General features: G+C 41.3%; 2 protein-coding genes across 3 annotated transcripts in view; one reads left to right on the top strand and one right to left on the bottom strand.

The window, feature by feature from the left end:
- Positions 1-13018, bottom strand: part of LOC134540807 (ubiquitin carboxyl-terminal hydrolase CYLD) — a 50940-nt gene extending 37922 nt beyond the window's left edge. Inside the window, exon 1 of one of the 2 annotated variants that reach the window (XM_063383747.1) lies at positions 12999-13018. The gene's annotated coding sequence lies outside the window, so the exon portion shown is untranslated. Of the gene's footprint in view, positions 1-6343; positions 6365-12998 lie in introns of those variants that run through there. The other variant, XM_063383746.1, reaches the window with a different exon arrangement.
- Positions 13019-13246: 228 nt separating this feature from the next.
- The window catches only part of LOC134540653 (uncharacterized), a 73263-nt gene continuing 66706 nt past the window's right edge, over positions 13247-19803 (top strand). The window contains exons 1-2 of the mRNA XM_063383527.1: positions 13247-13403; positions 17612-17719. Of these exons, the coding sequence (XP_063239597.1) occupies positions 13377-13403; positions 17612-17719 (135 nt within the window). The 5' untranslated portion in view covers positions 13247-13376. The remainder of the gene's footprint in view (positions 13404-17611; positions 17720-19803) is intronic.

Genomic DNA, 19803 nt, shown 5'->3' with positions numbered 1-19803 from the left:
CCGTGTGATGTCACAGTCGCCGCTCGATGCACGACGAGAAGACTGCGCGCCAGTCCAGAGGAGACACCGCGCTAGAAGGACCAGCGAGCGTCGCGCTTATCATCCCGCCTCGCTGGCAGAGATACAGCCCTGACTAAGCGTGCCCCACACGCGCCTTGTTGATTTTTTTTACATTTTATAGTGATTACAATTATTTAAGGGTTATTAGTGAAACTATTAACTCCATACCTCCCTAGCATTGATTGTTCTTTCACCGATATTTACCAATGAAATATAATGAGTGTAAAAATTTGCACATGTCATAACTAAACACACATGCATAACTCATTATCTATATTACACTTAAGTGTATATCTGTTTGAAATATTAACCACAGAACCACGAACAAGAGGGATGTATCACGTTATAGGGCTGTGCGAATCTTTGAAGCTCTTTTTAATATTCAATGTGACTTTTCACCAGGATTTTTTCCATTTGTTTTATTCGAATCTTCGGTTCTGATGTAAAGCATGGCGTTCATTTCAAGAATCAAACCATTGGAAGCATAAGATTCTGTCCTGAAAATATGTTTAACTTAATGTGTGTTACTTGAACAAAGTTGGTTACTTAAAAAAATCTAAAGTAGCCACTCCATTCGCTTTTATGAATGCTTAATATTAATATTATACATGGCCATTTTTATATATTTTAATGAAAGATGTAATTAATATATATCGCCCAATCAGTAACACGCTAAATCAGTTCTAACATTACAAATGTTAAAAAAAATTATTTTTTTACTTAATTTATAAAATAAATGTGATACAGCTTGGCAGTTCGATTAGAGTTTGCGAATATATTTTAAACATTCTATTTCATATTATCATCCTTCAAAAAACTAATATTTGTACAGGCCTATCGTGTTAGGATTTCAGAGATAGCTCTTAAATATTTGTAATTACAATAAAACATAAATAATCAACACTGTGTGTAAGAATGAGCCTTCTAGATCTCAAACTCCACCACTTTGGTTTCCACCCCCCCCCCCCCTCCCCACGGGTTTATAATTCAAGGGCTGCTCACTGAAAATTTGCCACAAGTGCTCTATTCCATCTTGTGTTCAGTCACAAATTTTTCTGCCTAGTGTTTAACTATATCGTTCCCTAACATAAACAGAACTGAGCCGAAACTTGTTGAACTACGTCCTTCCCAAAAGGATTCCATCAGCAGGGCCGGTGCAAGGTAAATTGGCACCCTAGGCGAAAAACCTTATTGGCGCACACCCCCACCCCCCCGACCCGACACCACAAAAAAATTTTACTTGCCTCAAAATACATCACGCAAGCCTAAGATTTTGTCAACAATCAAAAATGTAAGCAGGCTTGTGTTTTTTTTTTTTTTTTTACTTTTTTACTTATTACAAATCATAAACAGGTCACCCTGGACTTTAAATAATTACTTATATCAATATAAACATTCCAAACTGTTACAAAAATCCATTTTCATCTAGTTTCAATAATCGTTAAACATATTGTATCAGCTGTTGTGTGTCGTGCTGCGCCACCCCCAGCTACTTGGCGCCCTGGGCGGTCGCCTGGTTCGCCCGTGTGGACGCGCCGGCCCTGTCCATCAGACAACAATGAAAAATCCAGCAGATTCGGAGTGGTAAGAATCAAAGGGTAAATTTGTGTTTTAGTTACACAATTTTTACATGTTTTGCAGTACATCTTCAACATCATGATTTTGCATCTTTACTGTTTTTAAATCAACCGGTACAAACAAAATAATTTTTTTTTTAATTCGTAGGAACAATTAAATAATCATAGTTGATCAAAATTGCATAAATGGTTCTTAAATATTATACATTTATAATTATAATCCAGGCAGGCTGTTCGGCAGAAAATTTTAATTGAGGGCAAATTACTTAGCAAACTTTCCTTAGTGGCTATTATGCAAACAAAAGTTAGAAGGAAAAAATTGAACAGTACAAATTAAATAAGCACAGCAGAGTACAGAAAAATTTTTAATTTACCGTCATTGTCCTGACCACGGCTGTGATGAATAATCATGGAACAGAAACCTGTTATTACATATGGGGCAAAAATGGGTTAATTGTTCCATATCACGTATCCAAGTTTATCCTTTAATCCTGTGTATGATTAATGTATGATTGCGTATATACTGATCCTGCAGTACATAATGCTTGCTGTGTGAACTGAGTACAAACCTGCCCAAAAAAAAAAACACTTGAATATCACAATAGAAACAAATTATTTAAGGTCTTACGAAAAAAAAATTTCTTTTGCATTTAACTTACGATCATAATTCACAGTTACATCAAACGTTTTTGTTACGCCCAGGATCTTTCGACATGATAAATTAAAACTGCAAGCAACATGTACCACAGGATCAAGGGAAAATCTTAGATACGTGATAAGGAAATTCAACCCAAAAAATGAAAATAATACATACATGTTGCATTTAATTTTCCAAAAAGATCAATATAACATTTATACAGTTAGGTGTCAAAGTAATCGGTGGACAATTTTCAAGATGTACGTTTGCTGATGCACAGAATTTTTTTTTTTAAAGATGACTGATCATAGAACAGAAACTAACTGTTAATTAAAGTTTAACTGTACATGCTTCTGCAGTCGAACATGCCACAGGACAGCATGCTAAACAAAGCTGTGTAAATGTGCACGGTAAACAAACACAATGCTCACAAACAGATCATGCAAAACTTTCAAGTGCAAAAATTACCTTTACGTAGCACATACATACCGTTGTAAGCATTTTACACAAGCTTTTAACTTTAAAAACCCCCAAATGTGATCCAGTCATAATTAAGTTATATTCTGGACCATTCAACAGTCAAACAGGAAATGAAAAAAAAAAAATACATAGAACATAATGGGGTAGTTGAAGGAATTAAGAAACTTCTCAGAAAAAAAAATTAATTAATAAGTTTTGGATATTGTTCTTATGGAAGATTTTTTTTCCCCTAAATCGACCATGTCAGAATTCTCAATCTCTTACTTCAACCAATTTCCCGGACTTCCCTGTCCCATTAATTTTTCTCCCCTGTGTAATTGGTCTAGCTAGCAAAATACTAAATACATTTACATTACACATTATTATTAAAAATCACATATAAAGTGCAGAATTGACTTAAAAATATCTTCCTGCAATAAAAACAGTTTGTACCCTTATCATTATCATGAACATTTACCAATCAATTTTTCGTCTTAATTAGTTTCAGAGATACAATTTTTTTCCAAAATAAATCAAAACTTACCCCCTTTAAAGACGACCTTCAATAAATGAAAAAATATATATATATATTACGTAACTTCATATGCAAGTTTTTTCTTGGTAGTAATTCAAACGGAGGTGTTCATTCTTCATTTTAAAAACATACCTACCCCTTTTTACCACCCTTATGTTGTGAATTTCGTAAAACTGTAAAATTGTGGTGGGTAGTTTTCATATGTTTACTATTGGTACCCAATATATTTTCTTATGCATGATTAGATTCAGAGTTACATATTATTTATGTTAAAACCATTTTCACCCCTTAGGAGTTAAATTGAGCAAAAAGGAACTTTTTTGTCGCTGGTAGTTTTTGTATGTTGATTATTGGTCCATCTCCATAGTATGTAACTTTTATACTTGATTAAATTTGCAGATACAATTATTGTTAATCTTTCTTAAAACCACATATACCCCCCTTTTCAAAATGGCAAAATTGTAATTGGTAGTATTTGTATGTTAATTATTAATACCCAATTTTTTTTTATGCTGATTTGTTTCATAGATAAAATTATTTTGAAACGGAATTTACCCCTCTCTCACTCTGTTAGTAGAATTATTTAATTATATATAGCCTAGTTTTTAAGTGAGCAAAGACATTTCTATAAAAATTTAATTAATATAAATCTATTAAGTAGTTTTCAAGTGATGCTGGAATGGACAGACGAAAAATTTTAAAAACAATTTTTTTTTGAGTTCTCAATAATGTATATAACCATTTTCAATACACCTTTTTTTCATCATTTCATCCAATGTAGAAACGTTTTACCCCAAACAGTTATTTTATTAGTACAGATGGTAGTTGACCTGAACTAACAAACCTTTCTTTTCATTTTCGTATTGTTAATGCAATCCATGCAACTCAAAAGTGCTAACTAAAAAAAAAAAGTGGTTTATGATTACATGCATTTCCACCACAGTCACAGGTTAATGCAGGCTGCAAGATGATATACATAAATATCGGAGTTCATGGTGGTTAAGTCAAGTCCACGAATCTCAAGTTTTTGCTTGTTATATGAGATTTAACTGTAAACCCTAGGTTACTGCTGGTTGCGAATAAATAATCTCCGAATGTAACACTTATGATCTGCTGATCAACTAAAATGTGGAAGACATAAACTTAAGGTTAGCAGTTGTGGTTGTAATCGTAGAACAGGCATACCAACACCTCTAAGCCAAAGAAAACACCATGGCCCAGCTATAGGTGAATCAGGAATAAAGGTAATACTCTGTCAGAGCAGCTTTTTAGAACGGAAAGAAAAAATCGGAAAACACGGTTTTCACACACTACACACGTCCCTAAAATTACTCTGAAAGGGATGGTTTCGTAGTTCCTACCAGTTTGTGAAAAAATTACATTGTTATATCTTACATTACAATACCTGTGCTTTATCGCTGCCTCCGTCAATAATTGTTTACCCGCAAAAAATCCTGTGGTACATGATGCTTGCTGTTTTAATTCAGTACGTCGGCAGAATCTGCACATGAAAGGAATTGCGAAATGATTAAGAATTATGATTGTAGGCTGAAAAAATTACCTTAGATTTGACTTATGATCATAATTCATTACATTACAATATATTTTTTTTATTTACAAAACCTTCCAATGTACTGAACTAAAACAGCAATCATCATGTACCACAGGATCAAGCCTACATTATCAAGCCTTCAGGATCCAAGAATTAACTTCAATCTTTGAAACGAAAGAATTAGCGTATTTTTAATTCTCCAAAGATGACCACAATTGCGCCAAACAAAGAAATGCACAATCGTGGGTAAACAATGAATAGCGGCGGTAGTGCGAAAACACAGGTATTGTAGTGTAAGCTTTAGAACTGATATTTTTCACGAACCAGTACGAATTAAGAAACCATGTTTCCAGGGTAAATTTAGGAACTTCTCTAGTACTAGAAAAAAAAAACATATTTTGCATTTTTATTTACTTTTCGTTCCAAGAAGCCACGATGTACGATGCTTTTATAGTGAGCTATAACTTTTAGGAATTAAGAAACCACCTCTTCAGGGTAAATTAATTGAAGTGAGTAGTGTGTGAAAACCACGTTTCCAATACGAACTAAAAAGCCGCTCTGTCCGAGTATTACCGGAATTAAAACTAAATGTTGAATAGTTGTGATGAAAGTAGAACAGCATTTGCCCAGACCTTGCTCTAGTCCTAACAAGAATTAAAACTAAGTATTGATATTTGTGGTGGTGGAAGTACAAGAGGCGGTAAATATGTAGAATAGCGGTATTTGCGAAGAAAAAAAAATTTAAAAATCTGAAAATACTTTTATTCTATGCTCTTTAACTTCCTATTTTCATTAAACCCGGCGGGAATAAAAAATTCCAAATACTTTAGGAGATATAGAATTTTTTAATTTTCATCACAATACCTGTGCATTCATGCGGCATTCAGCATGGTTTCTCTTTTATGAGTATGAATTTATTTTTTTCGCGACGTAGGTGAACGACTACATCATTTTCTACGAATGGCAAAGGAATTGTACCCGCCTCTAACTTAGGTGAGTTTTTAACATTTCAAATTTTAATGTTTTATTTGTTATTTGTATATTGTTGCGCAAGTAATAAGTAAAAAAAAATTATGTGAGTTCCTACTGTTCATCCTTTGTCCCGGTTTGTTTGGTCAGGTCAGTTACATTATAAATACTTTAAAACTAAACAACCATTAAAATTTATTCATATTATTTTTAATGTCCGCTTAGTTTGAAAGTATTTATAATGTAACTGACCTGACCTAATAGACAATTTTAATTAATTAGGCATTCACGAACACACGGTAATAAAAAAAAAATGTGACGGTCGAATGATAGCACAGGTCTTGTATTGCAAAATAAGAACGGTGATATCTCCTAAAGTATTTGGAATTTCTTATCTCCACCGGGTTTAATGAAAAGAGGAAGTTAAAGAGCATAGAATAAAAGTATTTTCGGATATTTAACTTTTTTTTTCCGCAAATACCGCTACTCTACATATTTACCAGGTCTAGCGTTAAGTGTTGATATTTGTGGTGGTGGAAGTACAAGAGGCATACCAAGAGCTCGAGGCCAAAGTAAATGGTGGGCCCAGCTCTAGCGCCAAATGTAGATATTTGTGGTGGTGGAAGTACAAGAGGCATATCAAGAGCTCGAGGCCAAAGTTAATGGTGGGCCCAGCTCTAGCGCCAAATGTAGATATTTGTGGTGGTGGAAGTACAAGAGGCATATCAAGAGCTCGAGGCCAAAGTTAATGGTGGGCCCAGCTCTAGCGCCAAATGTAGATATTTGTGGTGGTGGAAGTACAAGAGGCATATCAAGAGCTCGAGGCCAAAGTTAATGGTGGGCCCAGCTCTAGCGCCAAATGTAGATATTTGTGGTGGTGGAAGTACAAGAGGCATACCAAGAGCTCGAGGCCAAAGTTAATGGTGGGCCCAGCTCTAGCGCCAAATGTAGATATTTGTGGTGGTGGAAGTACAAGAGGCATATCAAGAGCTCGAGGCCAAAGTAAATGGTGGGCCCAGCTCTAGCGCTAAATGTAGATATTTGTGGTGGTGGAAGTACAAGAGGCATATCAAGAGCTCGAGGCCAAAGTTAATGGTGGGCCCAGCTCTAGCGCTAAATGTAGATATTTGTGGTGGTGGAAGTACAAGAGGCATATCAAGAGCTCGAGGCCAAAGTAAATGGTGGGCCCAGCTCTAGCGCTAAATGTAGATATTTGTGGTGGTGGAAGTACAAGAGGCATATCAAGAGCTCGAGGCCAAAGTAAATGGTGGGCCCAGCTCTAGCGCTAAATGTTGATATTTGTGGTGGTGGAAGTACAAGAGGCATACCAAGAGCTCGAGGCCAAAGTAAATGGTGGGCCCAGCTCTAGCGCTAAATGTAGATATTTGTGGTGGTGGAAGTACAAGAGGCATACCAAGAGCTCGAGGCCAAAGTAAATGGTGGGCCCAGCTCTAGCGCCAAATGTAGATATTTGTGGTGGTGGAAGTACAAGAGGCATACCAAGAGCTCGAGGCCAAAGTAAATGGTGGGCCCAGCTCTAGCGCTAAATGTAGATATTTGTGGTGGTGGAAGTACAAGAGGCATACCAAGAGCTCGAGGCCAAAGTAAATGGTGGGCCCAGCTCTAGCGCTAAATGTAGATATTTGTGGTGGTGGAAGTACAAGAGGCATATCAAGAGCTCGAGGCCAAAGTAAATGGTGGGCCCAGCTCTAGCGCTAAATGTTGATATTTGTGGTGGTGGAAGTACAAGAGGCATACCAAGAGCTCGAGGCCAAAGTAAATGGTGGGCCCAGCTCTAGCGCCAAATGTAGATATTTGTGGTGGTGGAAGTACAAGAGGCATATCAAGAGCTCGAGGCCAAAGTAAATGGTGGGCCCAGCTCTAGCGCCAAATGTAGATATTTGTGGTGGTGGAAGTACAAGAGGCATATCAAGAGCTCGAGGCCAAAGTAAATGGTGGGCCCAGCTCTAGCGCTAAATGTAGATATTTGTGGTGGTGGAAGTACAAGAGGCATACCAAGAGCTCGAGGCCAAAGTAAATGGTGGGCCCAGCTCTAGCGCCAAATGTAGATATTTGTGGTGGTGGAAGTACAAGAGGCATACCAAGAGCTCGAGGCCAAAGTAAATGGTGGGCCCAGCTCTAGCGCTAAATGTAGATATTTGTGGTGGTGGAAGTACAAGAGGCATACCAAGAGCTCGAGGCCAAAGTAAATGGTGGGCCCAGCTCTAGCGCTAAATGTAGATATTTGTGGTGGTGGAAGTACAAGAGGCATACCAAGAGCTCGAGGCCAAAGTAAATGGTGGGCCCAGCTCTAGCGCTAAATGTAGATATTTGTGGTGGTGGAAGTACAAGAGGCATACCAAGAGCTCGAGGCCAAAGTAAATGGTGGGCCCAGCTCTAGCGCCAAATGTAGATATTTGTGGTGGTGGAAGTACAAGAGGCATATCAAGAGCTCGAGGCCAAAGTAAATGGTGGGCCCAGCTCTAGCGCCAAATGTAGATATTTGTGGTGGTGGAAGTACAAGAGGCATATCAAGAGCTCGAGGCCAAAGTAAATGGTGGGCCCAGCTCTAGCGCTAAATGTAGATATTTGTGGTGGTGGAAGTACAAGAGGCATACCAAGAGCTCGAGGCCAAAGTAAATGGTGGGCCCAGCTCTAGCGCTAAATGTAGATATTTGTGGTGGTGGAAGTACAAGAGGCATATCAAGAGCTCGAGGCCAAAGTAAATGGTGGGCCCAGCTCTAGCGCCAAATGTAGATATTTGTGGTGGTGGAAGTACAAGAGGCATACCAAGAGCTCGAGGCCAAAGTAAATGGTGGGCCCAGCTCTAGCGCCAAATGTAGATATTTGTGGTGGTGGAAGTACAAGAGGCATACCAAGAGCTCGAGGCCAAAGTAAATGGTGGGCCCAGCTCTAGCGCCAAATGTAGATATTTGTGGTGGTGGAAGTACAAGAGGCATACCAAGAGCTCGAGGCCAAAGTAAATGGTGGGCCCAGCTCTAGCGCCAAATGTAGATATTTGTGGTGGTGGAAGTACAAGAGGCATATCAAGAGCTCGAGGCCAAAGTAAATGGTGGGCCCAGCTCTAGCGCTAAATGTAGATATTTGTGGTGGTGGAAGTACAAGAGGCATACCAAGAGCTCGAGGCCAAAGTAAATGGTGGGCCCAGCTCTAGCGCCAAATGTAGATATTTGTGGTGGTGGAAGTACAAGAGGCATATTAAGAGCTCGAGGCCAAAGTAAATGGTGGGCCCAGCTCTAGCGCTAAATGTTGATATTTGTGGTGGTGGAAGTACAAGAGGCATATCAAGAGCTCGAGGCCAAAGTAAATGGTGGGCCCAGCTCTAGCGCTAAATGTTGATATTTGTGGTGGTGGAAGTACAAGAGGCATATCAAGAGCTCGAGGCCAAAGTAAATGGTGGGCCCAGCTCTAGCGCTAAATGTAGATATTTGTGGTGGTGGAAGTACAAGAGGCATATCAAGAGCTCGAGGCCAAAGTAAATGGTGGGCCCAGCTCTAGCGCCAAATGTAGATATTTGTGGTGGTGGAAGTACAAGAGGCATATCAAGAGCTCGAGGCCAAAGTAAATGGTGGGCCCAGCTCTAGCGCTAAATGTAGATATTTGTGGTGGTGGAAGTACAAGAGGCATATCAAGAGCTCGAGGCCAAAGTAAATGGTGGGCCCAGCTCTAGCGCTAAATGTAGATATTTGTGGTGGTGGAAGTACAAGAGGCATATCAAGAGCTCGAGGCCAAAGTAAATGGTGGGCCCAGCTCTAGCGCTAAATGTAGATATGTGTGGTGGTGGAAAAACAAGAGACATACCAACAGCTTGAGGCCAAAGTAAATGGTGGGACCAGCTCTAGCACTAAGTGTTGTCGTACAAGAGGCATACCAAGAGCTCGAGGCCAAAGTAAATGGTGGGCCCAGCTCTAGCGCCAAATGTAGATATTTGTGGTGGTGGAAGTACAAGAGGCATATCAAGAGCTCGAGGCCAAAGTAAATGGTGGGCCCAGCTCTAGCGCTAAATGTAGATATTTGTGGTGGTGGAAGTACAAGAGGCATATCAAGAGCTCGAGGCCAAAGTAAATGGTGGGCCCAGCTCTAGCACTAAGTGTTGTCGTACAAGAGGCATACCAAGAGCTCGAGGCCAAAGTAAATGGTGGGCCCAGCTCTAGCGCCAAATGTAGATATTTGTGGTGGTGGAAGTACAAGAGGCATATCAAGAGCTCGAGGCCAAAGTAAATGGTGGGACCAGCTCTAGCACTAAGTGTTGTCGTACAAGAGGCATACCAAGAGCTCGAGGCCAAAGTAAATGGTGGGCCCAGCTCTAGCGCCAAATGTAGATATTTGTGGTGGTGGAAGTACAAGAGGCATATCAAGAGCTCGAGGCCAAAGTAAATGGTGGGCCCAGCTCTAGCGCCAAATGTAGATATTTGTGGTGGTGGAAGTACAAGAGGCATATCAAGAGCTCGAGGCCAAAGTAAATGGTGGGCCCAGCTCTAGCGCTAAATGTAGATATGTGTGGTGGTGGAAAAACAAGAGACATACCAACAGCTCGAGGCCAAAGTAAATGGTGGGACCAGCTCTAGCACTAAGTGTTGTCGTACAAGAGGCATACCAAGAGCTCGAGGCCAAAGTAAATGGTGGGCCCAGCTCTAGCACTAAGTGTTGTCGTACAAGAGGCATACCAAGAGCTCGAGGCCAAAGTAAATGGTGGGCCCAGCTCTAGCGCCAAATGTAGATATTTGTGGTGGTGGAAGTACAAGAGGCATATCAAGAGCTCGAGGCCAAAGTAAATGGTGGGCCCAGCTCTAGCGCTAAATGTAGATATTTGTGGTGGTGGAAGTACAAGAGGCATATCAAGAGCTCGAGGCCAAAGTAAATGGTGGGCCCAGCTCTAGCGCCAAATGTAGATATTTGTGGTGGTGGAAGTACAAGAGGCATATCAAGAGCTCGAGGCCAAAGTAAATGGTGGGCCCAGCTCTAGCGCTAAATGTAGATATGTGTGGTGGTGGAAAAACAAGAGACATACCAACAGCTCGAGGCCAAAGTAAATGGTGGGACCAGCTCTAGCACTAAGTGTTGTCGTACAAGAGGCATACCAAGAGCTCGAGGCCAAAGTAAATGGTGGGCCCAGCTCTAGCGCCAAATGTAGATATTTGTGGTGGTGGAAGTACAAGAGGCATATCAAGAGCTCGAGGCCAAAGTAAATGGTGGGCCCAGCTCTAGCGCTAAATGTAGATATTTGTGGTGGTGGAAGTACAAGAGGCATATCAAGAGCTCGAGGCCAAAGTAAATGGTGGGCCCAGCTCTAGCGCTAAATGTAGATATGTGTGGTGGTGGAAAAACAAGAGACATACCAACAGCTCGAGGCCAAAGTAAATGGTGGGACCAGCTCTAGCACTAAGTGTTGTCGTACAAGAGGCATACCAAGAGCTCGAGGCCAAAGTAAATGGTGGGCCCAGCTCTAGCGCCAAATGTAGATATTTGTGGTGGTGGAAGTACAAGAGGCATATCAAGAGCTCGAGGCCAAAGTAAATGGTGGGCCCAGCTCTAGCGCTAAATGTAGATATTTGTGGTGGTGGAAGTACAAGAGGCATATCAAGAGCTCGAGGCCAAAGTAAATGGTGGGCCCAGCTCTAGCGCTAAATGTAGATATGTGTGGTGGTGGAAAAACAAGAGACATACCAACAGCTCGAGGCCAAAGTAAATGGTGGGACCAGCTCTAGCACTAAGTGTTGTCGTACAAGAGGCATACCAAGAGCTCGAGGCCAAAGTAAATGGTGGGCCCAGCTCTAGCGCCAAATGTAGATATTTGTGGTGGTGGAAGTACAAGAGGCATATCAAGAGCTCGAGGCCAAAGTAAATGGTGGGCCCAGCTCTAGCGCTAAATGTAGATATTTGTGGTGGTGGAAGTACAAGAGGCATATCAAGAGCTCGAGGCCAAAGTAAATGGTGGGCCCAGCTCTAGCGCCAAATGTAGATATTTGTGGTGGTGGAAGTACAAGAGGCATATCAAGAGCTCGAGGCCAAAGTAAATGGTGGGCCCAGCTCTAGCGCTAAATGTAGATATGTGTGGTGATGGAAAAACAAGAGGCATACCAACAGCTCGAGGCCAAAGTAAATGTTGGGACCAGCTCTAGCGCTAAGTGTTGTTGTACAAGAGGCGTACCAAGAATTCGAAGCCAAAGTAAATGGCGGGGCCAGCTCTAGCGCTAAGTGTTGTCGTACAAGAGGCGTACCAAGAGCTCGAGGCCAAAGTACACGCCGGGGCCCAGCTCAGGCACGTGGCCCTTGTACTTGAGCATGGCGAGCTCCGGCTCGCCGCGCGGCGGCGCCGGCGGCCGCCGCGGCGGGAAGTAGTTGACCATCTCGCCGACGGCCAGCCGGCACAGCTGCAGGCAGGCGGGCGCGTCCTGCAGCACGGCGAGGCGCGCGTGGGGCGGAGCGGCCAGGAGGGGCCCCGCCAGCCGGCAGCGGACCCGCGCCAGGTGGGACCGCTCGCACAGCCACGCGACCCCTTCTTCCTCCTCGTCATCTTCCTCCCCGATGGTCCTCACGGCCGCGCGGCCCCCGTCCAGCTCCAGCAGCAGCCGCACGAGCGTGCCCTTGCGGATAGTCCTCCCGGGGGCAGTCGCGTCCCCCGCCAGGTCCCCGGGAACGAACCTCCGCGCGACCACCCCGCCCGTCACCACGAAGTAGCTGTACTTGTCCGGGCACCTCATGCTACCGCAGTTCCTCGGGGAAGACATGGCGCGGACCCGCCTCCGACCATAGTGCCCATGCAGCGACACTCAACACTCGACACTCACATCACAACTACGTGCGTACGCAAGCGCAAAAAAAAAAAAAAAAAAAAAAAAAAAACCACCAACAGGATAATCGTTCAGAAAAAATAAAACTTTTTTTTTCCCCCAGCAAACTGTATCAACGTTAGGAATTAAAAAACGACAACTTTAAAATGATAAGCATATCTGACATTCAAATTGCCTACTCGATCTAACAAACTTGAGCAGGCGAATATGCGATTGTTAAAACATAACCAAAAAAAAAAAAAAAAAAATTAAAATGCACGCAAAACGGTGTGGGATTAAAAAATCAATATAAAGCGTTGTCAGCATGCACTGGTAATTAAAACTCTCAAACCATTAACACCGTTAAAATAGAATAAAATCACAAAAGCAAACAACGTTTCTAGTACACCACCACCTGATTTTCCTTACTCCGCCATGTTACACATTTGGGTGATTCACTACAGTTTTTTTTTTTTTTTTTTAAATACTCGTCTATCTATCTTTAGACAAAACATAAACTACTGCCTGTGTAAATAAATCTAAATATACTTTTAAATTTCATTCTAAATTTTATCTTGAAATTTTACTTCGTTGTTGGTAGAAAAGCGAATATATTAAAATCAAAACTAGATCTAACTTGACTCTTGCACCTCACCCTAGAGGTTAGGCTACGTGATACTCAGACTTTTTAACCGTTTTAAAAGCTTACGCAGTTAAAGAAATAATTTTGAATTGAACAAAATGACAGACAGATAAATAATTGGCATACTCGCATAGCTTCACAGGACTATGAATGAGGACCAAATCATTTAACTGTGAGGTATGTAAAGTAGTTTTAGTTATAAGCCTATATTATTCTCTTTCACTTTTTTTTAGCTACTGTGCACACAATGAGTTTACACTAACTAGATTTTTTTTTTAACTTTATTGTGTTTGAAGATTCTGAAGAATTTTGTGTTAGCTTTAGTGGGTTTATTGGGCGTATGTCATCCTGCGTCCGCATCTTGGCATGTAAATCAATATTTTCAGCGGACCACACAGCTCACACGCAATCCTGTTTTATATATCTTAAATTATTCCATGTTAGTTGTGTGTAAATACTCCGCGTACTAAAAAAGCTCTAAAGTGAAAAATAAGCTAATGCCTTTTGTAAATTCATTCCAAAACAAAACTGGTCAGTTTCTTATGATTAATTCGGGTTTGAATTGATCATATAGTGTGCGATGCTTCTTGTTTGAAACATACAACCTAGAATTCATACAATACATAATTATTAAACTTTGTATGTTAATTGCTATAGTAATAATGCTATTCGTGTTTTAGGCATTAACTGTATTATGTATACATACGTATTGTAATAGGCATTAATAATGAAACTTAAAAATGCCTACATTTGATTCGATTCGCGAGTAGTTCTGAGTTCGATTATCAATCTGTTACATTTCGGTGTGTGTGTATATGTGTGTGTGTGTGTTTGGGGAGGGGAGGTGGGGTTGTCCTTAAAGTGATTCATACAGTTCTGCTTTTGACACAATATGCAGACTTTCTTTAATCACTGGCGAACAAAGCCGTTAGCGTTTAAACATTTAGACGGTGCTACTGAAAATTGAAAAAGTCGATAAAATTCCTTGTCGAAAATCAGGCCGAAAGCCGGGGTTTGGTACTTTTTCGCTTTCATTGGAGCCGTTTCATTAAATAGTTTGAAATTTCGGGCAGCGAATTTTAACGACGGGTGCGGAAACTACGTGTGATTCGTGTCAATAAATGTAGTTGAAAACACAACTTGTGTACACATTTATCACGCTCGGCGTTAAATCAGGGACGAAATTAGGCAAGAAATCAATTCCCCCCAGTGCTTAATTTCTAAAGTTTTAGGTGTGGGAACTCTAAAGCGGGATGCTCAGACCGGGGGGTCTGGAATACCCCCCAGGAAGGAGGAGGGTCCGGGGGCCCTCCCCCGGGAAAAAGTTTTGAAAATTATAACTGTAAACCCGCGTTTTTAGGCCATCCAGACATAATACTACAATTATTTTTATAAAAAAACTCGCAAACAAAGCATAATATTGATCCAACGTAATTGTTTTTTAAACTTTTAGTTTTAAGTGCGTTCCCTTGCGTTCCGGCACTCTTGGGAGGTAAGGGAACGCCGTTCCCTTGCGTTCCCACTGAAATTAACCCCTGATTCCCCCCCCCCCCCATTTTTTTTTATCAAACCAGCCAAACCAAATAAAGATCACGGGCGTTGTCTGAAGTTGCTTGTCTTCTGGGTTGTAACTCTACCCTGATTATGGCGACTGCAACGTCGATGATATATTCTCCTCGGACGCGGCTACAACCCAGAAGCCAAGCAAGTGTATATAATAAAAACAAAATTGTGGCCCATGCACGTAAGGTCTGCGCCGTTAAAACTTTTCGGAACACTTCTCATCCAATATGGCCGTCGAAAACGCAAACAAAAATGCAAAGAAGCTGGGAGTCGAACAATACTTGCGTTGCGTTATTGCACCTTGAGCTTTTGCTTAATGTCTGGTTTAATAAACTACTCAATGAACGCAAGAACACAAGACGTTAAATGTTAAGCGACGACGTAATCAAATAACCGGTTAAAACTACGCAAGACGCAAAAACCCAACGGAAGCAGCGGCCCATCATTCAACTCCTTGCGTTTCCGCCTTCAATTTAATAAGTTCTTTGTATGTTCTTATCCGACCTCGCTGTCAACATAAAGCCATGTTGTGTGGGAAAAACAAAGTCGTTTGAATAGATGTAATTTCACAAGTCTTTACTACCACCAGTACTCACCTTGATAATATTTTGTTGTAGAAGTCGGCAAAATATATTAGTCTTACTCTTTTCTGACATTTCTGTGTCGATCTGTACTGGAGTTGCCGCCCCCAATCACGAAGTTATCCGAACTCTGCCGATGTCACACACTTCTCCTGAGGGCTCAAGAAGACGTGAGCACACACTACACACAAAACTTGTTTGCATTTCCAAACCCAATTAGCATGGCCGCCGCAGAAAGGTTGCGATAATGAACCGAGTTCATTTGAAAGCAGACGAACATTGACTTTACAACTAAGCGAGCTCACTCCTTAAGAACACCGGGTCAGTATTGAAGTGGTTCGGATCCCACTATAATATTAATTGTACCGTTGCTTGGAGCCTCGGTGAATAACCGTGCAACAATAAACCATTCAATATCAAACAAACTTGCTTTAGGTAATTATATTGCCATTGTTAACCAGTTGCTAAACCACAGTTTCTAAAATATTTTTTATCCAAATTGTTTATTTTATAAATCGTGGTAGTTTGTACCTTTATTTACGTAAGACATGAATATATATAAAAAAAATAGTTCTTGCAAAAAAAGAGATTATTTGTGAACCATAATGTTACATGTTCATTTAAACGACCTCTTTTATCACTATAAGCAACACCGAGTAGTCCTCTGGTTCGTTTAAATTTAAATCTATACTAACATTATAAAGCTGAAGAGTTTGTTTGTTTGAACGCGCTAATCTCAGGAACCACTGGTCCGATTTGAAAAATTCTTTCAGTGTTGGATAGTACATTTATCGAGGAAGGCTATAGGCTATATTATATTATCAATAACATTATGGATCCTTACTAAAAGTCCAATTTAGAATCAAATGCGTTGGAGGGGGTTAGATACAACATGCAGTACACGTACGAAGTGTGTGTTGGCGATGCCGCATGCGCTAGAAGTTAACGACTATTTCATTGTTAGTGCAGTCCTCATCACCGTTGAAATTTTGCGGGTACTTTAAATATCAAAAATTGCCCTTTTTTTCAAGTATATATATTTTACAGACTTAAAACTTCACAGTAATGTTCCTTATGTTACGCAGGATGACATTTTCCGAAAATTAGATACCATGGGTGGTTAAAACCAGGCAACAATGGGTACTTTGTCTGCATGAGAACAGGATTTTGCATTGTTCGTGCCTTCTGCGTCTCCATGGCAACGGGCATCGCGCGGCAGTGGCGTACCCACAAGGAGGGGCATGTATAATGAGCGGCGCAAGAGTGATCTGCCTGTAGACTGCCGTAGCGAAGTACGGGTACATCAGTTGTACGTTGCGTGCACGAGTCGGGAAACCTTCGGTGCTATTCATTTTCTCTCCGGTACATTATACAGCATTGTAATAAATTTTCACTGAATTTTTTTTTAATTTACCATTACTGTAAATGGGAGATGTGGCTTAATTTGTTTCCATTAGTATAGCCGTGCGAAGCCGGGTGGGGCAGCTGGTATTGAATAAAACCTCCTACAGAAAACTGTGCATAGTCTAACACCAAAACTACCGGTGGTTTGCTAAGCCTTCCGCGAGAAAGAAACATGTCATCGGGGCATACCAGAATAAGAATGGGTGAAAGTAAGGTGAGAGATCACACGTGAAGAAGTTTTCAAAGAAAATAACGTAGAGTCAATTGAGTATTGTTACGTTTTTAATCAATGCAAAAATTAATTCAGTGTTAAATGCCAGTGACCACCTGGTAAAACTGTTGTAGCATTTTTATGCAATTATAAAGTATGTTATAACGAAGCCAAATGTTAAAAATTAAATGACAGGACATTGTTTTGGCAAAATAACTGTTGAAACCAAGAAGATGTATTTTGGATACTATCTTCTCCCTTTAATGTATGTAACAACAGGCTAACACACAAATTTCCATTTCGTTGAGTTTTGTTGTAGGGGGTTAGGAATTTGCCTGCTATTATGCTATATATAGATGATATATTTTTTGGATTTTGGAGGGGGTGATATATCCTCTCATAACCCCTTGGTAACAACTGGGCTATCTTTATAAAACCTTGCCCAATGTGCCCTACCTTATGGAAATGTACACAGATGGAACAAGCTGTATGGGTTTAACTGAGTCTATGCAAAAAAAAACTTCTCCTTGTGATAAACAGTAAAGAGGTCTGCTGCATTTATATAGTTTATAGTTAAACTCCTGAGTATTTGGAACTATCCTGACGGTCATTGTTTGTGTGGACAGGTGATCACGCTCCTCGTGCTGACTATCATCCCCTGGCCAGGCCCCACCATCTTCAAGATATCATGCCCCCGAGACCACGCCTCCATCGTCAGGACCCTTGTACAGAAGGTAGGCAGCGCAAAAACTCCAGTTATCAGTAAGTTGGTTGACATTATATCTTCTGGCTGTACTGAAAGAGTCTGGTCTCAAGATAAAATTCTCCTGAGACCACGCCTCCAAAGTCTCAGATTTCTCGTACAGAAGGTAGGCAGTGTCCAAACTCTAGTTATTAGTACTTAAGTTTTATGTACCTTCTGGTCTCAAGATATACGACCCCTGAACTACATATCCATCATCAGAACTCTCGTACAGAAGGTAGGCAAAATCAAAACTCTAATATTATTAGTACTTAAGATGACATAACTACAAGTTGAACGGGTAGTCTGGTCTCAAGATATCATGCTCGCATCGAGACAACCATCATAGAGGGAGGCAGCACCAAACCTTTAGTTATCTGTACGTTAATGGACATCGTACCTCTTTGCTGGACTGGACACCCGGTCTAAAGAGATCATTCTCCGGAGACGAAGCCTCCATCGACAGAACCCTTGTGTAGAAAGTAGGCAGTGCCAAAACTCTAGTGTTGATTTCGTATCTCCTGTTTGGACTGGATGCCCAGTCTCAAGATATCACACCCCCATGACCACACCTTCACCGTAAGAACCCTCGTAAAGGGAGGCAGTGCCAACAGTGGCGTAGCCAGGATTTGTGTATGGGGGGGTGTTAAGAAGCATGCCCCCCCCCCCGTATTAAAGTAGGGGGGAGGGGGTCTGGGGGTCCTCCCCTGGGAAAATTTGGATTTTAAGGTGTAAAATAATGCTATTTTAGCAGTTTTCGGTACTTAAATTTAAATATTGTAATGGTAAAATTTTTATTAATTTTAATATGAAATTTGTTTGAGTGATGAATAAGAAATTAATTAAAGATTTGGTGCTAAGGGGGGGGGGGTTGAACCCCTAAAACCCCCTCTGGCTACGCCCCTGAGTGCCAAATCTCATGTTATTAGTACTTAAGTAGACGTCGGTACCTCCTGTTTGGACTGGACGACCGGTTTCAAGATATCACACCCTCGAGACTATGTGATAATCGTCAGAACCCTCGTTTATGAGGTATGCAGCATCAAAACTCAAGTTGATCAAAGTTGGGAAATTCCCACACCATCACAACAATTTATTTATTAAAATATTAACAGAAGAGTATTTATATTATTGAAAGTTATTTTATATTGAGCATATTTCTGTACCGGCAGTCGACCATCTGCCCCGTGACATGACAAATAGAGGTATGTGGAGGTCCAACAACTTTGCCTCACTAAACATTATTTCTAGCATCTATATTAATTATCAACGAAACTACCTTCAATTAAATACAGCCTCCGTGCATTTCAATTCGCAGAAGTGGTTGCCCGTGCCTGAGAAGCACCGGGTGAGTATAACTGTGAGAGGTACCCAACTAAGCTCGGTGTTCTTGGTCGATGGTTGTCGCAGAAGTAATTGTCGATAAAAAAAAAGCAGCGGGTGAGCATAACTGAGAGGTATCCAACTAAGCTTGGTGTTCATGGGTTCATGACTGGTAATGACGTTCGTTGTCTACTCTGTGCGTGCGGTACTCGCACGGAGTAGCAACGACGCACTTGTTTAATGCCTATGAATTAATAATTGTGTCCTAAAGTCTTGTTCCTTAATTGTTTTATGGGGTCGAGCCCCCGGGGTTTCGTGCCCTGAAGTTTATTTGAGTCTAGTGCTGGGGTCACGCCCAAGACGTTCGCCTGACTCATTCCCACTGGGCTAGGGGTGCGCTCCGAAAATGGGATCTGGTACTAGCGGTGCGGAGCATGGGCGGGACGACGTCAAGGTATCCAACTAAGCTTGGTGTTTATGGTCGGGGGTGGTCATAGAAGTGGGTGCCCATGCCGGAGAAGCACCGGGTGAGTATAACTGTGAGAGGTATCCAACTAAGCTTGGTGTTCATGGGTTGGTGTAAGTCTGCAGAAGTGGTTTCCAATGCCAGAGAAGCACCAGGTGAGTATAACTGTGAGAGGTATCCAACTAAGCTTGGTGTTCATGGGTTGGTGTAAGTCTGCAGAAGTGGTTTCCAATGCCAGAGAAGCACCAGGTGAGTATAACTGCGAGAGGTATCCAACTAAGCTTGGT

The sequence above is a fragment of the Bacillus rossius genome, chromosome 17 (assembly GCF_032445375.1).
Source record: "Bacillus rossius redtenbacheri isolate Brsri chromosome 17, Brsri_v3, whole genome shotgun sequence".
NCBI classification, from domain to species: domain Eukaryota; kingdom Metazoa; phylum Arthropoda; class Insecta; order Phasmatodea; family Bacillidae; genus Bacillus; species Bacillus rossius.
Note: the sequence above shows the minus strand (reverse complement) of the source record. Positions and strands in the feature narration are given on the sequence as shown.